The 18,402-nt window shown below is 42.5% G+C and overlaps 1 protein-coding gene across 7 annotated transcripts in view; it reads right to left on the bottom strand.

Annotated features, from left to right (window-relative positions):
- The window catches only part of KCNT1 (potassium sodium-activated channel subfamily T member 1), a 102,323-nt gene that overhangs the window by 41,560 nt on the left and 42,361 nt on the right, over nucleotides 1-18,402 (bottom strand). For 5 of the 7 annotated variants that reach the window (XM_070955477.1, XM_070955478.1, XM_070955479.1 and 2 more), the window contains exon 2: nucleotides 2,486-2,565. In XM_070955477.1, the coding sequence (XP_070811578.1) occupies nucleotides 2,486-2,565 (80 nt within the window). Of the gene's footprint in view, nucleotides 1-2,485; nucleotides 2,566-8,185; nucleotides 8,228-18,402 lie in introns of all 7 variants that reach the window. The other 2 variants (XM_070955474.1, XM_070955475.1) reach the window with 1 other exon arrangement.

The raw sequence follows: 18,402 nt of genomic DNA, 5'->3' as shown, positions 1-18,402 counted from the left end.
CACCTTCGGCGTTTAGTCATGCCGGTTACATGACCACGGAGACGTCTTCGGACAGCGCTGGCTCTTTGGCTTTGAAACTGAGATGAGCACTGCACAACCCCCAGAGTCAGGAATGACTAGCACATATGTGCAAGGGGAACCTTTACCTTATATACCCTATAAGGTATACACATTTCACGCCCAGTACATTGTTGCGAGGCAGGACTCAGTGGAAAACTGGAAGCCACTGAAAAGAACCAAGCCTTGCAGCTACAAATTGCTGCGTTTTCCTAAAACAGCACCCATCCACCGAAGACTGAGTGCTAGCAAAAAGAAAAATAGCTTAAAATCCGAAATAAGGCAACCAGGAACAACAGCCGATAATTCAAATTCCTAAGCAGGGAAGTGTGAAACCAAATGAGTCATTTTGCAATAAAGGATTGATTGCTTCTTTTTATAAAGATCAATTAAACCCCTTGGCAGAATCTGGCGGTACTTGCCTCCACCGAGGCGAGAAATCAAACGCTTTTCACATTTCAAAGACAGACGGATCTTCCTTAGCATCCCGCCCACCCTTTTTTTTTTTCTAATTCTCCTGCAATTTTCTCTAATTAAAATAAATAAATTAATTAAAATTCCACATGCCGGCATCGAAAGCTGCTTTTTCATCTCCGCAAAACAGACAGCGAGTCTTAAAATAATAATAATAATAATCCCACAGTTTGATCAGCTTCAAATGTCCTGATTAGAAGTGTGATTGTCGGCTTGGTCTCTCTCTCTCTCTCATCTATCTTTGGGAACATCTCTTTTAGAAAAAGACGCGGACGTGTGTTCATTTCGAAAGCTGTCGTTCTTCCAAGACTTTTGTTTGCAGATGTCACGAAAGAAAGAAAGCTGGAGATGACACGGCAGCTGCTGTTCTTATAACCCAAAATGAGAAGCATCGGAAGCTGGTCAGGACTTGGGAAAGAGCCTTGGTAGTACAGTGGTCTAAGGCACCCTGTTATTAAGCTGGTTATTAAGACCAGCTGCCTGCAATTACTGCAGGTTCGAATCTCGCCAAGGCTCAAGGTTGACTCAGCCTTCCATTCTTTCTAAGGTAGGTAAATTGAGGACCCAGTTTGTGGGGGCAATAAGCTGACTTTGTATAAATATATACAAAAGGATGAAGGATATTGCTGAGCACATTGTAAACCACCCTGAGTCTCCGGAGAAGGGCGGCATATAAATCAAATTAAAATAATAATAATAATTCAGATAAGGCGTCAATGTCTTTTGGACGTTGCCGGTCTCCAAATCAAATCGATGCATTTTGCAAGACACCCTAACTCAGCGAGGAGGTGGGTCCCCAGGAGGCAGGGGCACCTTTTTGACACCAAGTGTCCAAACCGGAATGTGCATGCATATGCGTGTGCTGGAGCACTGGAAGCCTGAAGACCAGCTGGCCAGTGCGTGCATGCCTGGGTTTTGAGCCATTTTCAGGCTGTTTTCCAGACCATTTTCAGGCTGTTTTTCAGGATGTTTACAGGCCATTTTCAGGACGTTTTCCTGACCATTTTTCAGGCTGTTTTCAGGACGTTTTTCAGAAGAATCGCCATGTGTCATTCCTGGTTGACCCATGGGGACCGAGAAATGCTGAGAGTTGAAGACCGCACACAGCAGCTGATGAATGTTGGGAGTTTGTCCATTCATGGTGGCTGAGAGATTCTGGGAGTTGAGGTCTACACATGATGTAGATGCCGACTGGCGGCCCCCAGGGGGAGAGACTTCTCTGTGGGGGCACCTACTATCTGGAACGAGCTCCCCCCAGAGATACGGAGGATCCCGGATCTGCGCACTTTCCGCCGCGCTTTAAAGATCTTACTATTTCACCAGGTGGGCCTGGCCTAATTTTCTCCCTCTTTTATAAAAGATTTTTAATTTTTAAATATCTTTTAGTATTTTATACATTCAATTTTAAATTGGTGTTAAAAGTTTGGGGTTTTAAATTTGTCGGGGCCAAAATTATTTAATTTGATTTTATTCTACTTTTAAATTTTGTATGTATGTGTTTTATTGTTTGGCTGTGCACCGCGCTGAGTCCTTCGGGAGTAGGGCGGTATAGAAATCAAATAAAATAAATAAATAAATAAATAAATAAATAAATAAATAAATAAATGTGATGGAATGTAGCAAGGAGGTGGATCTCCAGGAGGAAGGCAATGCATCCAAGAGGAGCAAGAGGCGGCTCAGCTCAGATATGTGTATGAGATAGAGGGCGAAGACAGCGTCTCCCTAATAGTTCCCATAGTATATTGCAGATGCAAATATTTGAGACTGTCAAGATTCTGTCTACAGGTTTGAAACAATAAAGAACTCAACTTGGAAGAATTACGTGTCATTCTGGGCTTTGGACCTGACACTAACCCAGACCCAAACAAACCACGTTAGGGTTTGTGGGGAGCAAATTAAACCACCGATGATCGCATCATGAATTGGCTTGAAATATGTTAGCACCGACACTTACTCGATCGTTGGTTTTTGATGAAGAATAGTTTTAGACGTTCTTTAAAGGTGTTCTCATTGACGTAAAACTCCACTTCAACCCTGCCAGGATAAGAAGAAGAAAAAAAAATAGAACAAGTGAGATTTCATTTCAGATCCCAATTGGAAATTTCGTCTCAAGCGACGGAGGCAAGATTGAATCTGCTCCGGCACAAAGAATGTGATATCTCTTTTTTTTAGCCGTTCTCTCAAAAGGTTTCTGAGTTCAAACATTGATTAGAAATTGTTAGACTTGGGGAGGGCATCATGCAAAATGGAATCAGGCTGAAAGACGCTATAAATGGCTATATATTTGCACAACTGGTAATTTAATTAATCCACTTTCTGGGCTTCTGAACTATAAATGAACCCAATCACAGCAAGTAAGAGCCTGGTAGTACAGTGGACAAAAGCACTGTTATTAACATCTGCTGCTTGCAATTACTGCAAGTTCAAATCTCACCAGGCTCAAGGTTGACTCAGCCTTCCATCCTTTCAAAGGTAGGTAAAATTGAGGACCCAGTTTGTGGGGGCAATAAGCTGACTTTGTATAAATATACAAAAGTATGAAGGCTACTGCTTAACGCATTGTAAGCCGCCCTGAGTCTCCGGAAAAGGGCGGCATATAAATTAAAGGAAAAAAAATATTAAACCTCCAAAATAATAATAATAATAATCTAACCAAGTTTAAACAAACCCATTTTAGCACATGGTGTGAATAAGGGTGTTAGGTTTGAAACTGATCTCCTAGACACATCCGGTGAACATTGTCAAGATATGTGTGGTCAAGGAACACACATTTTTGTGACTTTTTTTTTTAAAAAAAGGGATAAAATGATATAAAACCTTGGTAAAACAAAGCATCAAATCTGACCATCATTGTACAATATCTGTGGAGGGAAAAAAATTTGCATTGGGGTGCTTAGGGCTTTGAGAAGTATGTTAAGCACCATGACACTCTTTTACATTTTAATTATTGAGTAATCAGGAATATCAATCAGTGTTATCTTTGCTAACGGCAGCGTTCAAACAATCAAGAGAGAAAAATAATTCTTTGAAAGAAAAAAAAACACCCTTTTTTTTTAATCAATGCAAAGTGGAGCACAAGCTCGTTAGTTACGATCAAAATGTAACACCTATCGCAAGACAAGGAAAATAAATCAACTTTTTTAAAAAAAACAAAAACCCGTAAATAACGGTCTTGGTTCCTGAGCAAGAATTCTCAGGATGTGATGAGCTGTTTTCCTTTGATTTGTTGTTCACCTCGTTTATCTGAACATTCCCAAGTGGCATTATGAATAGGAGGGGGAAAGTAGATAATTTACAACTTATTTACAACTGTAGCTTATTTACAACTCTAATTCCTTGAGTGTATAACCACACTTGGCCAAATAAAGTATTCTAATTCTGTTATGTTCTCCATTCCATATTCTATTCTACTTTCTATGTTTTATTATTTTCTATTTTCCATTTTCTATTCCAGTCCATTCTGTTTAATGTCAGGGTTCCAAGTAATACACCCATAGCAAACAGAACTCCGAGGCAGGTAGGTTCCTCAAAGAATAAATGTATTGGATATATCATATTGGCACAGGGTGGTGAAAACCGACTCTAAAGGTTCCTGTGGTTTTCGCTTAATTAAAAGTAAACATTTTTCCCCCTTGTCCCAAACTATCAGCCACCTGGTCCAATCAAGGTGCAACCCGATTGCTTGGGCAACATCACTCCTCCTTTCTTCAGCCACCTGTGGGAATGTCCTTGGTTCACAAGGGAAAGTATTTTGTTTTGGCTACCAAACCCCAGTTATCACTATTCCCTCCTCCCTAACCCTCATCTCCATTGTGGCAATCATGGAGATTCAAAATGGCCTCCGTCAGGCCAGCTCCAGAGTTGACATCCATTCCATTCCATTCCATTCCATTCCATTCCATTCCATTCCATTCCACTCCACTTTACTCTACTCTATTATTATCTTCTACTTTACTCTCTCCTCTCCCCTCCCCTCCTCTCCCCTTCCTTTCCCTTCCATACCAGATATCAGGATTATTTATTAGGAGCTTCATGTCGGCAGGTTCCCAAGTGAAGCCAGCTCTGACCCTACATAATTTACGCCCCATCATGACTCTGTTTCCCCCCTCCCCTCAGGGTGTGTCATCAATCACATTCTCCAACAGAGCAATTTCGCTGGTTGTAGAGACCACTCCCCTCCAGCCGCTGTGGGTAACCCTGGGAGACAGCCTTGAGAGAGATAAGTCTGGAATGTGCATCTCTCTTTGGCTGCCATGCTGTTTTGTCTGTTTCCCATTCTCTCTTTGCTTACCGCAACTCGAGAGCAGGCCAGGGATGCTTTGCGAGTTGACACCAAAATGAAGACCTGATTGCATACAGATAACAATAGTTTTGCAATACGGCAAAACTGTCTCACCCCTCATGGATGGGGCAAGGAAGAGAAACATATTCTTTGTACTTTGAAGGCCTTCCTGTTTTAAAAATTGCTGAACACACTTGCACACTGAAATCTACTTTTTGCAAGGGAGCGATGAATGCCGAAGCTTATATTCATTACACACGCTCAGTCCTAGTTACTAGATCTCTTGTTTCACACAAAGCAATGCACTTTCTAAATAGGCTGGGCTTGTACTAGAAAAACCACAATCCACCAACCAAGGTTAACCATAACTGAATTTCGTACGTTGACAGAATGTCCCTTAAGGATCTTTTAAGTGATGTTTGATTCAACTTCTCTGCACACCACCACAAAACATGTGTAAGAATGAGTCCATTAAGTCCACAGCAAAATATGCGCCTGCACTCCAAACACATTAGAGGAAAAACCAGCAAGGGATATACAGTATGTTAAGAAAACACATTTTATACACATTTTAAATGGGCAAAACAGAACAGAAGAAGCTGAGTTTAGGGGGAAAAAAAACAGACACAGGAACTCAATTAGAAATGCAATTGTTTTTGTCTCATATCATCCATTTTTAATCAAGAATATTGCCTTTTGGAGAAAATGGAACCAAGAGTATAGTTATATTTGAGCTCAAAAGAAAGAAAGCTGCCATTTTCTGGTGGTTTTCCCCAGAAAACACAATTACTGTGGTTGGTGAGAGTTAATAGATCCTTGATAATGTCTGATGAGTTTAGCTGCAGGTTTTTAAAACTTTCTGAACGTCGTCCTCATTGCTTGATCACGTAAGATGTTGGATAACCATTTGTCTGAAGTGGTGTAGGGTTGGACTAGAAGACCTCCAAGCTCCCTTCCAACTCTGTTATTCTATTCTATTCTATTCTATTCTATTCTATTCTATTCTATTCTATTCTATTCTATTCTATTCCATTCCATTCCATTCCATTCATAATTTCTATTCTGTTCTGTTCTGTTCCGTTCCGTTCTCTATTCCATTCCATTCCATTCCATTCCATTCCACTCCATTCCATTCCATTCATAATTTCTATTCTATTCTATTCTATTCTATTCTATTCTATTCTATTCTATTCTATTCTATTCCATTCCATTCCATTCCATTCCATTCCATTCCATTCCATTCTCTATTCTATTCTATTCCATTCCATTCCATCCATTCCATTCCATTCCATTCATAATTTCTATTCTATTCTATTCTATTCTATTCTATTCTATTCTATTCTATTCTATTCTATTCTATTCTATTCTATTCTATTCTCTCTACAAAGGGCCACAAATGTTGTCGTGGCCCTTCCACAGCAATCCATCAATGTTCCTCCATTGATCCGAGTCTATGCGAATAAAACTCTCGCTGTGGAGAATCGACGTTCCTCAAACCCTTCGTCTTGTTGAAAAACATTTGCATTAATAACCAGGAGCCAAAACAACGGAAACCTCATCTTACCTTTCGGTGGAACGTTGGTTGATGGATGGTTCTTCACTCCTCAATCAAAACAGTAAAAGGTACATTGGGGAAGAAAATTAAAAATGAAAGCTTGAATAGCTAGGCAAATAGACCTAGGCTGTGTTGGAACAAACTTGTGGAAGGCGCTTCTCCGAAGAATTCTGGGAAATGCAGTTAGTGGGGATACCGAATCAGGATTACTGACAAGTTGAGGGTTATATGAAAAGACAAGAGGTCTTCCTAAAGAATACTCAGGGATGTATTTTTTTCCCCCCTGCAAATTAAATGCAGCTCTATTTTCAGCCCTCATTCTTTCAGTTCTGCAATCATTCTCAGCTAAGGAAAACATCAACCGCAATCGATATTTTCGGAGACAGTCCACGTTAAAAAAAAGTCTCGTTTGGGGGGAATCAAATGACTATAAATTTGTGTACTTAGTTCAGAACAAATACTTGGATATTGTTTCCCCTAGCAAACACATCCACAAACAAGACACAAAGGATCAGCAATGAAAATACTTGAAACTGACACAGATTGAAAAATAGGAATTCCATCACCCTGATGTCCTTTTCTCATCAAAATTCTGGAGAGAGGGATTATAACTAACTGAACATTACGTGTTGAACTAAATACTTCTCAGTGAAAGTGCACTAGAGTTGAGCAGCCAATCCATCTAAATAAAATTCCTCTCCCTTTTTACGATCCTATAATCCCTTAATTCAGGACAGAGTCATGGTAACTGGAGGGAGCTGAGCGTTTACTGGCCGGATGCCCTTCCTGATGCCACACCAAGTTCCCAGCAGATATTTTTTCTTTGTGCTCTAAGAGAGAGAAACATTCGCCGCTACCTAGGATCAAACCCTCAACCTTCTGAATGGGAGGCGAATGTCTTTACCACTAGGCCACCACACCACTCAGCCAATACATCTAAATAATGATAATTACAAGGTAGCCTTAGGAATCAACTACTAATGGAATTTTTAGGTGTCCCAGCAAAAGAATCCTATATTTATAATTTTGTCTGGGAATCTAAGAAACATGAAAGCTTTAAATATACTTTATAATGAGCCAAGAAGGTTAAACTGAAGATAAATGTGCAAACAGGCTAACTAAAATTTTATATAGTTCAGAGCACCATAATGAGAAAACCGTGACTTTAACTTTGATTCCACACCACATACTAAAACACATTGTTTTCTGGCTTAGCGTGACGTCAGCTAAGTGGCTATCTATGCCTTCTGTAACCAAACTGTGATTTTAAACAAACCCAGCTTAATCTGAGATCGGGAGCAGAGCATTTGTAGGAGATGACCAAGCTGAATCCGAGGAAGGGTGTCAAACGCATCATTAGTCATGAATCCCTTCATGCCCATCTAGGATCTAAGCCCAGCCCACCTTGAATTCCTTCTATTATTATCTCCCGCTCATTTCCCTTGGCTGTTAGTAGTTCAGATTCTTGTAGAGGGCATAAACTTGCAATATATCTTCCCATCCATTCGAACTGACCGGATCTCCTGATTTCCCTGGTGTTTGACAGCATTATCTGCAATCCATTTCATATAAGTTATTATTTCAACTTCTCTCACAGGCACTGAATCCGGAAGGTATGCAGAATTCGCCACAAGCATGGCGTCTATCTCCTCAGAGAACTATGTTTCCCATCATGCTCGTTTCTCGCAAAGGGGAAGCGAACTTTTAAGCCGACTTAAGTCCGCGGTAGTTAAGGAAAGCACTGAGCCATTCCTTCCCTTTCCCAGAGCATCAATGCGACATTTCCCAGCACATGCAGTTGTTTGAAGCTAACTTACTGTGAAAGCGATGAATCCATGCTGAAATCTTCATTATGTGGCCTAAGAACACAGGGCATAAGGAAGATTAAGAGAAAAAGAAAATACATACTGACAAAAACAAAAAAAATATGGAGGGATTTCTGGACATTTGCAGTGTACAGGTAGTCCTTGACTTACAACATTTCATTTAAGCGGCCGTTCGAAGTTACAACAGCACTGAAAAAAAGTGTCTTCGGACTATTTTTCACACTTATGACTGTTGCAGCATCCTTATACGACCAACATCGGTAACTGACTCGCATTTATGCAGTCGCAGTGTGCCGGCGACCTTCAGACAAGCCACGTCAACGGGGGAAGCCAAATTCACTTAACAACTATGCTACTGAGTTGACAACAGTGCTGATTGGCTGAACAACGGTGGCAGAGAAAGTCATAAAATGGGGCAAAACTCACTTAACGGCAGAAACATGGGGCTCAATTGTGGTCGTAAGTCGAGGAGTACCTATATCTAGTTAAGGATGAATGTACCAAAGTCTAGAACTCAAAAGAACAACAAGGTTTTCTACTTTACTTTAAGAGAGGTACTGCTTTATTCTACTTTAAGAATAAACTATTAACTACTTAAGATGAACTATTAAGAAACAATCATGTATTATTAAACGGAGTAAGGAATTTGCTTCCCCCTTTTGTGAAGCCGGCTAATATTTTGATAGGAGACACATTAGGAAATTATAAGCCAGACTGGGACATTGAGGAAGTTTCCCAAAAGAAGACAACTTTCTACAACTTCGTACTAAGAAAACGCAAATGTAACAATCAATGCCCCAATGAAGTCGTAAGGAGTTTGAGTTCAACACAAAACGCTGATTTTTTTTTCCATCCAAACACCAAAGGAATCTTGTGAACTGGTCATAAGGCTGCACGAGCCTCGACGGAAAGGAATGATGTCAAAATTAGAAAAGTTTAATGAATTAATTCAAGTTTCTCGTTTAATTCAGTCTCCCGGTCAACCAGGAAGAAGAAAATCTGGAGCAGTGCAAAACCATTCTCCCTACTTTATGTGTGCATATCTAGATGGGTTGTTAAGGGTGCTCTGTTAAAATTCGCCGGGTTGCTTTGTCACTCTTCGGATTTAGGAAATCAGCCTCTGTTTTGAGGGCAGTGAGACTTCCTTGCAAGCCAACAGATGTTTAAAACGGTGGTAACTCACAGAGGAACATGTTTATTTATTGTGCAAGGAAGTCCCTCATTGGTGAGTTCCCCACCCCAGAACATCCTCTTAAAAGCGTGTACACTTGTGTGCGTTTATTTTGCAATTGTGTTATTTCTGCAAGCAGGTCGTTTAAATTTTATATGTTGAGCCCCTGGAAGTGGGGAAAGAAAGAGAGAGAGAGAGGGGGGGGGAGAGAGAGGAAAAGGAAAGGAAAGGAAAGGAAAGGAAAGGAAAGGAAAGGAAAGGAAAGGAAAGGAAAGGAAAGGAAAGGAAAGGAAAGGAAAGGAAAGGAGAAAGGAACGGAAAGGAAGGGAAAAGGAAGGGAAGGGAAGGGAAGGGAAAGGAAAGGAAAGGACAGATGAAAGAGGAAGGGAAGGAGAGGAGAAGAGAGGAGAGGAGAGGAGAGGACAAATGAAAGGGGAAGGGAAGGGAAGAAACATAGCTGGCTACTGGTTATGTTGCAGGGAGGCAGTGAAGAAACATGGAAAAATAGAATGAAAGGTTGGAAGGGACTTTGGAGTCTTCTAGTCCAACCTCCTGCTTAATAAAATTATTAATATTACATGTATGACTATGTCAGGAAAAATTAAGCAGGGAGAAGATAAAAAGCTGCCCTGGGATCATATGGCGAGCCACAGTGAGAAAAAAGCCCATTATTATCCAGTTTGGAAATAAGAAGTAATTGTAGAGGTATGGATCAACTTGTTCATTTCTGTCGCTAAAGGTAGAAGACATACATTTCAATTAGAGTAAAAAGATAAGAGGTAAAGGTTCCCCTTGCACATATGTGCTAGTTGTTCCCGACTCTAGGGGGCGGTGCTCATCTCCGTTTCAAAGCCGAAGAGCCAGCATTGTCCGAAGACGTCTCCGTGGTCATATGGCTGGCATGACTCAACGCCAAAGGTGCACAGAACGCTGTTACCTTCCCGCCAAAGGTGGTCCCTATTTTTTCTACTTGCATTTTTTTTTTTTTACGTGCTTTCGAACTGCTAGGTTGGTAGAAGCTGGGACAAGGAACGGGAGCTCACCCTGTTACACGGCACTAGGGATTCGAATCGCTGAACTGCTGACCTTTCGATCGGCAAGCTCAGTGTCTTAGCCACTGAGCCACCGCGTCCCTCGATTGGAGGGACATGCTGCTAAATCTATTGGAGCATTCCATTCGATTGGAGACATGTTCCTAAATCTATTCCTTCAAATTTCTGAATCTCTCTGTTATTAATAGAATAACAGAGTTGGAAGGGACCTTGGAGATCTTCTAATCCAAGTTCCTGCTCAAGCAGAAGACCTTAGATCATTCTGGCCAAGTGGCTGTCCAGCTTCTTCTTGAAAATCTCCCATGATGGAGAGCACCCACAGCTTCTGAAGGCAAGGCATCCCACTGGTTAATTGTTCTCACTGTCAGGAAATTTCTCCTTAGTTCTAAGTTGGAACTGCCTTTAATGATGTTCCATCCTCTGGGGTACATCATTAAAGATGTACCCCAATTGCTTCTCGTCCTGCCCTCTGGAGTTTTGGAGAATAAGTCAATCCCCTGTTCTCCAGGACAGCCCTTCACTTCCACTTAGTGGAAATGCTATGCTTAGACCACACTCTTGGACATTTCTGGGGTTTCCCCGATGAATTTGCACATCAGAAATCCGGAAAAGCTTGGTTTGCTGCTTAAGTGGTTCAGGGCAAAGGGAGTTCAAACCACAAAGATGATTATTAAATCATAATTCAGTTTCCAACCACCTAGAGGTCATTCTTGGGAGGAAGGGAGATAACGGGAAATTTTAAGCAGCCTTTGGGAAAAAAATCAAGAGGGTTATGCAAGGCCTTCTTTGCAAGCTGAGCTCGGCAGAAGCGAATGCCTGGAGGGGTGAAAACAGGAACATTTCCAGCTCCAAATACAGGAGGCTTTTTTCCCCTGATTCTTTTTTTCTGAACAGTCTGAAGCAGCCATGGCTGCCCCTTTTTCAAGCGTCTTTCCCCACTTCTCATTGAACCACAACACAGACAGGGCAGTAACTTTGTCTTCTTGTGTCCTCACAATGTGCTCTGACCCAGCAGAAGCAAGAAACAGACTCCTGGTCATCAAAACCCCTCTTTATTTACCTCTTGTGAATTAATTGCATTCACACACCGAAAAGTCCAGGCAATAGTCCTTCAAAGAGTTAACTGCACTAACAGACCTTATTGTAGTTCCTTGCAATAATCGCAAGGCTGAAAAGCTGCAAATAAAGTTCTGGGAAGCAGTCTCTGTGGCACGAAACACAATGAGCAAAATCTTCAGAAATACGAACGGTTGTCTCCTACGACAACCACTCCCCTTTCCTTCTATTTATTCCCCAGCCAGGGAGGGGCCATTCAGTGTCCACGTGTGCTTTGCTTCCCAAGTTGACTCCTTGTCCTCCATTGTTCTCCTCTCCTAACTGCTCTGTGCATATGTGCATCTGGAACAGGCCCCAGCTGTTCTTCCCCCTCCTCACCCATCTCAGCCTCCAAAGGCAGCAGCCTCTCCAGTGGCTGGGAAATGTTGGACAGCCCTGGTTCTATCTCTGTGTCCGACTCAGAGCATCCATCAGAGCCTTCCCCAGTTTCCAGCACTGGCCCCCACGTTCCTGGTGATGGGCCACAACACAATGTTGCTTTTACCCACACAATCAATTTCCACTGGGAATTTATTTGGGAAGATACGATAGCAATCTTCCAATATTTGAGTGGCTGTCACAGAGAAAAGGGGATCAAGCTATTCTCCAAAGCACCTAAAGGCAGGACAAGAAGCAACGGATGGTAACCTATCAAAGGGAGATTCAACCTGGAAATTAGGAGAAGTTTCCTGACAGTTAGAACAATTAACCAGTGGAACAACTTGCCTCCAGAAATTGTGGATGCTCCATCACTAGAGGTTTTTAAGAAGAGATTGGACAATCATTTGTTTGAAGTGGCATAACAGCTCCTGTTTGAGCAGGGGTTGGACTAGAAGTCCTCCAAGGTCCCTTCCAATTCTGTTATTCTGTAATTTGGCTACCACAGATTAACCTGGGTCTCCTGCTCCACTTGGATGCTTGCAAAGTTTTGTTAGATGCTGCAGGAGGGAACAGGAGGACACCTCGTTTAAAAGGTCTTTCAACCCAGAGGCTTTATTTATTTGTAAATGCCTCCCTTTCCCAGTTTTAATAGCACATATGAGATGTCCCTCTGGAGGGCTTTTACTCTGCACTGAGTATCTTTAGTGGATGCCACAAAATCCCATCGCTCTCAGAGGCTCAAAAGATGAATTTTTGTTAAAAATAATAATAGAGGTTTAGGGCAACCACAAAATGGCCAGTTCTTTTCACTGCCCTTTTAAATAACATTTGAGCTAGTCTGAACTGTTTTAACCATGGTTATCTTTTTTTGGGTATCACAACAATGGATGGATGGATGGATGGATGGATGGATAGGGAGGGAGAGAGGAAGGAAGGAAGGACTGTAAGATACTGAAGAAAAGGAAGAGGGAGGGAGGGAGGGAGGGAGGGAGGGAGGAAGGAAGGAAGGAAGGAAGGAAGGAAGGAAGGAAGGAAGGAAGGAAGGAAATATGTCACAGAGCTTCCCAGGGATGATCCTGAATTCCAGAATGAAATGCAGTTTCATTCTTGCTCTACGCTTTTGTCCAAATAAAAGCAATAACACCTTAACTGTGCAATTGCACAGGTCAGCAGTTGACAGCTAATGCATCTTTTGTAGGAAGTTACATCTGAAAAAATCAATGGGTTCCTTTGACAGGCACAGAAGAAATCTAAAAAGGATAACAACTACATTATCCTCCCACAGCACAGAGACCTTCCCACTAGGGTGAAAAAAAAAAGCCCACAGAAACTTCCCAAATTTGCAAATTCAAAAAAGATTAGTTTTCTTCCCTTTCTGGCTGGAGAGAGTAACATCTTTACCAAGTACCGTGTTTGCCTGAAAATAAGACCCCCCCCGAAAATAAGACCTACTCTGAAAATAAATCCTCCCCCGAAAATAAGATCTCCTCCAAAAACAAGACCCCCACCGAAAATAAATCCTCCTCTGAAAATAAGACCTCCTCCAAAAATAAGACCTCCCCGAAAATAAGACCTCCCTCAAAAATAAATCCTCCCTGAAAATAAGACCTCCTTTGAAAATAAGACCTCCTCCAAAAATAAGACCTCCCCGAAAATAAGACCTCCCTCAAAAATAAATCCTCCCTGAAAATAAATCCTCCTCTGAAAATAAGACCTCCTCTAAAAATAAGACCTCCCTGAAAATAAGACCTCCCCCAAAAACAAATCCTTCCCTGAAAATAAGCCCTCCCTGAAAATATTTAAATGCATGTGCAGCTGGTCCCTGCCATTTCCTCTGGTTAGGGTTCAGGAGACAGAGCTGGAAATCAGGTAAGATGGCAAGAGGAGCCCCGTCTTGCTCCACGCACCCCAAAATAATAAGACCTCCCCGAAAATAAGGCCAAGCGCTTATTTTGGGGTTCAAAACAAATATAAGACAGGGTCTTATTTTCAGGGAAACACGGTATGCATTATATACCTTGTGGAGGTGTCCATTCAATCCGGCCCCCCTCTCCTCTCCTGCCCCAAATGACACCACTACAAAAACTTCCAAAAAGCACAACCAACTTGCACTGAGTTTCAGCATGTGGCACAAGAAGAGGTGAGGCCGAGCGAAAACCAAGTTTCTGAATCATGGGCGCGTCTTCTTTTACAATTAGGTTGAATTAATTAGACTGAGTTTCTAGGTCTGTTCACATGGGTGGAATCATTCTCCCCCCCCCATCCATCAAAGGGTCAAGGCTTGCAAATTACAGCCTGTCCTTCAAGGTTGCCACTCAGGACTTTGGAGAACTTGGACGGTATTCTCTGATGTGCTGGTTTAAAGTCAGAGGGAAGAGCGTGGTTTGAAGTTTCAACCACAGAGGAGTGGTTTAAAGTCTGCTGAAACGATAAGCCATTCTTAATTTTTTCCAGACTTAATTGCATTTGCCCAGCCTCGGTTCTATGGAAAGTTAACTGCAGTCCTGAAACTCTGGCTGGGATGAATGTCTTTGGAGATTCTCAGTCATCCAGGTCATAGTTGTCCCAAAGGTACATTTTTAAAAAGGCAACTGGACTTTCTGGTTTCTCTTTGAAGACTTTTGCTTCTCATCCCATGATTAGGAGACTGGAGGAGGTTAAAACATACGAAGAACGGTTGCAGGAACTGGGTATGTCTAGTTTAATGAAAAGAAGGACCAGGGGAGACAGGATAGCAGTCTTCCAATATCTCAGGGGCTGCCCCAAAGAAGAGGGAGTCAAGCTATTCTCCAAAGTACCTGAGGGCAGGACAAGAAGCAATGGGTGGAAGCTAATCAAGGAGAGAAGCAACTTAGAACTAAGGAGAAATTTCCTGACAGTGAGAACAATTAATCAGTGGAACAACTTGCCTGCAGAAGTTGTGAATGCTCCAACGCTGGAAGTTTTTAAGATGTTGGATAACCATTTGTCTGAAGTGGTGTAGGGTTTCCTGCCTGGGCAGGGGGTTGGACTAGAAGACTCACTTAACGACCGGGCTACTAACTTGACAAACGTAGAGATGCACTTAACAACAGTGGCCAGAAAGGTGGTAACACGGGCCAAAAGTCACTTAACTGGTGTTTCGCTTAGCGACTGAAATTTTGGGCTCGATTGTGGTCGTAAGACGAGGACTACCTGCTCTCTGCAGCTTCTTCCATCAGGCTTTCAGATACCAAAAAAAAAAGGCATCTGGGACTGAATAGACACAAGAGGCTGCACATGACTGAGAAAGGATGATGGAATGAAACGCGGGACATTCACGCTTCACAGCTCCATCTGGAGCCCGTTGGTGGGTTGTCAGTTGCCGTGCCACCCAGGGAGAAAATGTGTGTCTCGACAATGTGGTGGTCGTGTGTCAGAAAGAGTGTGTGTTTACAAATAAGATGCCAATCAGGATTTGGAGAAGGTGACATTTTCCCATCTGTAATGGAAGGAAGGAAGGGAGGGAGGAAGGAAGGAAGGAAGGAAGGAAGGAAGGAAGGAAGGAAGGAAGGAAGGAAGGAAGGAAGGAAGGAAGGAAGGAAGGGAAGGAAAAAGAGGAAGGAAAGAAGGAAGGACATAAAAGAGGAAGGAAAGAAAAAGAAGAAGGAAGGAAAAAGAGGAAGGAAAGAAGGAAGGACATAAAGGAGTAAGGAAAGAAAAAGAGGAAGGAAAGAAGAAAAGAAAAAGAGGAAAGAAAGAAGGAAGGAAAAAGAGGAAGGAAAGAAGGAAGGACATAATGTAGTAAGGAAAGAAAAAGAGGAAGGAAGGAAGGAAAAAGAGTGGAAAAGAGGAATGAAAGAAGGCAGGACATAAGGGAATAAGGAAAGAAAAAGAGGAAAGAAGGAAGGAAGGAAAAAGAGAGGAAAAGAGGAATGAAAGAAGGAAGAACATAAGGGAGTAAGGAAAGAAAAAGAGGAAGGAAAGAAGGAAGGAGGTTTTCAAGAAGAGATTGGACAATCGTTTGTCTGAAATGGCAAAGGGTTTCCTGCCTGAGAAGGGGTTGGACTAGAAGACCTCCAAGGTCCCTTCCAGCTCTATTATTTTCTTAAGATACTCGAACTGAATGAGTAAAGCATTTCTTGGAAGACAAACAGCTCAGTACTGATTCTGCTTGAACCCTGCCAGTTCCAATCTCCTCATTTTTTTGCAGAAGCTTGTTCCAGCTTCAGCGGATGAATGATTCAGAGCAGAGAGACTTGTGATCATCCAGATGTTGCTGGGTTGCGTCCAACGACATCTGCACAGAGAACAGGTTTCATCCTCTATGCCATGGACAATAAAGTCCTCCAGATAAAGAGAGAGAGAAAAAAATAAGACTGGCCTACAATTATCCCAGCTATCACCATAACTACCTTTTGTTGTTATTAGTTGTGAAGTCGTGTCCGACCCATCGCGACCCCATGGACAACATTCCTCCAGGCCTTCCTGTCCTCTACCATCCTCTGGAGTCCATTTAAGCTTCACACTGACTGCTTCAGTGACTCCATTTAGCCACCTCGTCCTCTGTCGTCCCTTTCTTCTTTTGCCCTCCATCATTCCCAACATCAGGCTCTTCTCTAGGGAATCCTTCCTTCTCATTAGGTGGCCAAATTATTTGAGTTTCATCTTCAGGATCTGGCCTTCTAAAGAGCAGCCAGGGTTGATCTCCTCTAGGACTGGCCGGTTGGATCGCCTTGCAGTCCAAGGGACTCGCAGGAGTCTTCTCCAGCACCATCGTTCAAAGGCCTCCATTCTTTGGCGCTCAGCCTTCCTTATGGTCCAACTTTCCTGATCCCAACAAGCTAAGCAGGACTGAGAGGTACCTGTTTTTATGAGATACCAGGAAATCTCAGGGTTCTGGGCTACATTTGTAAGGAGGTGATAGCAAGCTACTTCTTACTGCTATCAAGAAGAGTGGGATAAAATTCAACTTGGCAGAGATTTTACTCTTTTAAATCCAATTCTCCGGGTTTGTGTAACAGACTGAACCTTCAACTAACACTCATGGATAGGATTCCCGCAATACTTTAAGCTCGAAAGTGGTTAACTGAGGTGAGGTCCAGCTTGTCTTGTATATAGCCAGCCAGATCGTTTGCTCCCAGGACTGGGAAATTTTTGTCAAGGAATTGAAAACAAGGAATTCAAAACCCTCAATGGCAAACTGAGAAGAATCAACCCATTCACATCTGGAAAGACGCATGTTGCTTTCCACTGCTTGGCCCTTCAACAGTGGATCCCAGACTTTGAATTACTCATGGAGGAAGAGGATTACGGTCCATGCTCATAAGAAGTACATTACACAGAAATTGGGGTGTGTTGATGTTCCCCAGTTGGATCATGAAACATCTGCAAGAAAAGCACCAAGCTCAGAGAGCACCAAGGACCTCATAGTTCTCCTCCTCCTCTTCCTCCTCTCCAGAAACCCCACTCTCTTTTAGCACTGATGATGTTCCCTAGTTGGGTCCTGAAAGGTCTGCAAGAAAACCACCAAGCTCAGAGAGCACCACAGTTCAACTCTGAGCTACAAATACTCTCTTTTATGGGGTTATTTCGGTTGCCAGACGTCGACATAACTATCACCCTTGTAATCACCACGCCAGATGAGAATTCAAGCAGCAGTCGGTGCCGTCTTAACACAATGCTTGTTATGCAAGTAACTCTTTACTGGGTCATGAATCTCTTGCCACTCACTGTGGTGAACAGGAAGCAGAAGCTACACCAAGACATCCAAAGACAAGACATGGCATCGTGGCACTGCATGGAGAAATTGCTACTGGTGAGTGAAAGAGGGTGAGCATTGGAGCTACAGGAAGGACCTGGGTCTAAGACAGATAGATGGGAGTCAATGGAAGTCTACCTCCTGCAACATTCAGACATGCTTAGAACAAAGTCCAAGGAGCTATCATGGACTGGTGTGTGTGTGTGCGTGTGTGACATGATAGCAATGTTCCAATATTTGAGGGCCTGTCACAAAGAAGAGGGGGGTGTGAATTTATTTTCCAAAGCACCAGAAGGCAAGACAAGAAACAACAGATGGAAACTAATAAGGCCAACCTAGAATTCAAGAGAAATTTCCTGACGGTGGGAACAATCAATCGGTGGAACAGTTTGCCTTCAGGAATCATGGGTTGCTCCATCCCCAGAGGTTTTTTAAAGAAACGATTGGACAACCGCTTTTGTCTGGAATGGTAGAGGGTCTCCTGCTTTGAGCAGAAGGTTGGACTCGAAGACCTCCAAGGTCCCTTCCAATTCTATTATTATTATTATTCAAAGCAACTTTCCACCCCAACTTCTTCTTGGCACATGCCTCCTAATGCAAAGCGTCAATGTGGCTGGTGTGCACAAGGAAAAGAAAGAGAGAAAATATCTTCCATCTCATGCACTCCCTGTTCCACAAAAGGAGGATTCTACAAAGTCTCTACTGACACCAAAGGCCAAGATCACTAAAGGCCTACAATGCTTCTTGCGCCTTCCTTTATCTTGCTAGCAGCACTGCCCGTACCTCCCTT

This window comes from Pituophis catenifer, unplaced genomic scaffold (genome assembly GCF_029215685.1).
Source record: "Pituophis catenifer annectens isolate HBS135680 unplaced genomic scaffold, rPitCat1.0.hap2 SCAF_17, whole genome shotgun sequence".
In the NCBI taxonomy this organism is placed as follows: Eukaryota; Metazoa; Chordata; class Lepidosauria; order Squamata; family Colubridae; genus Pituophis; species Pituophis catenifer.
This window is presented reverse-complemented; position numbering and strand designations above follow the sequence as displayed.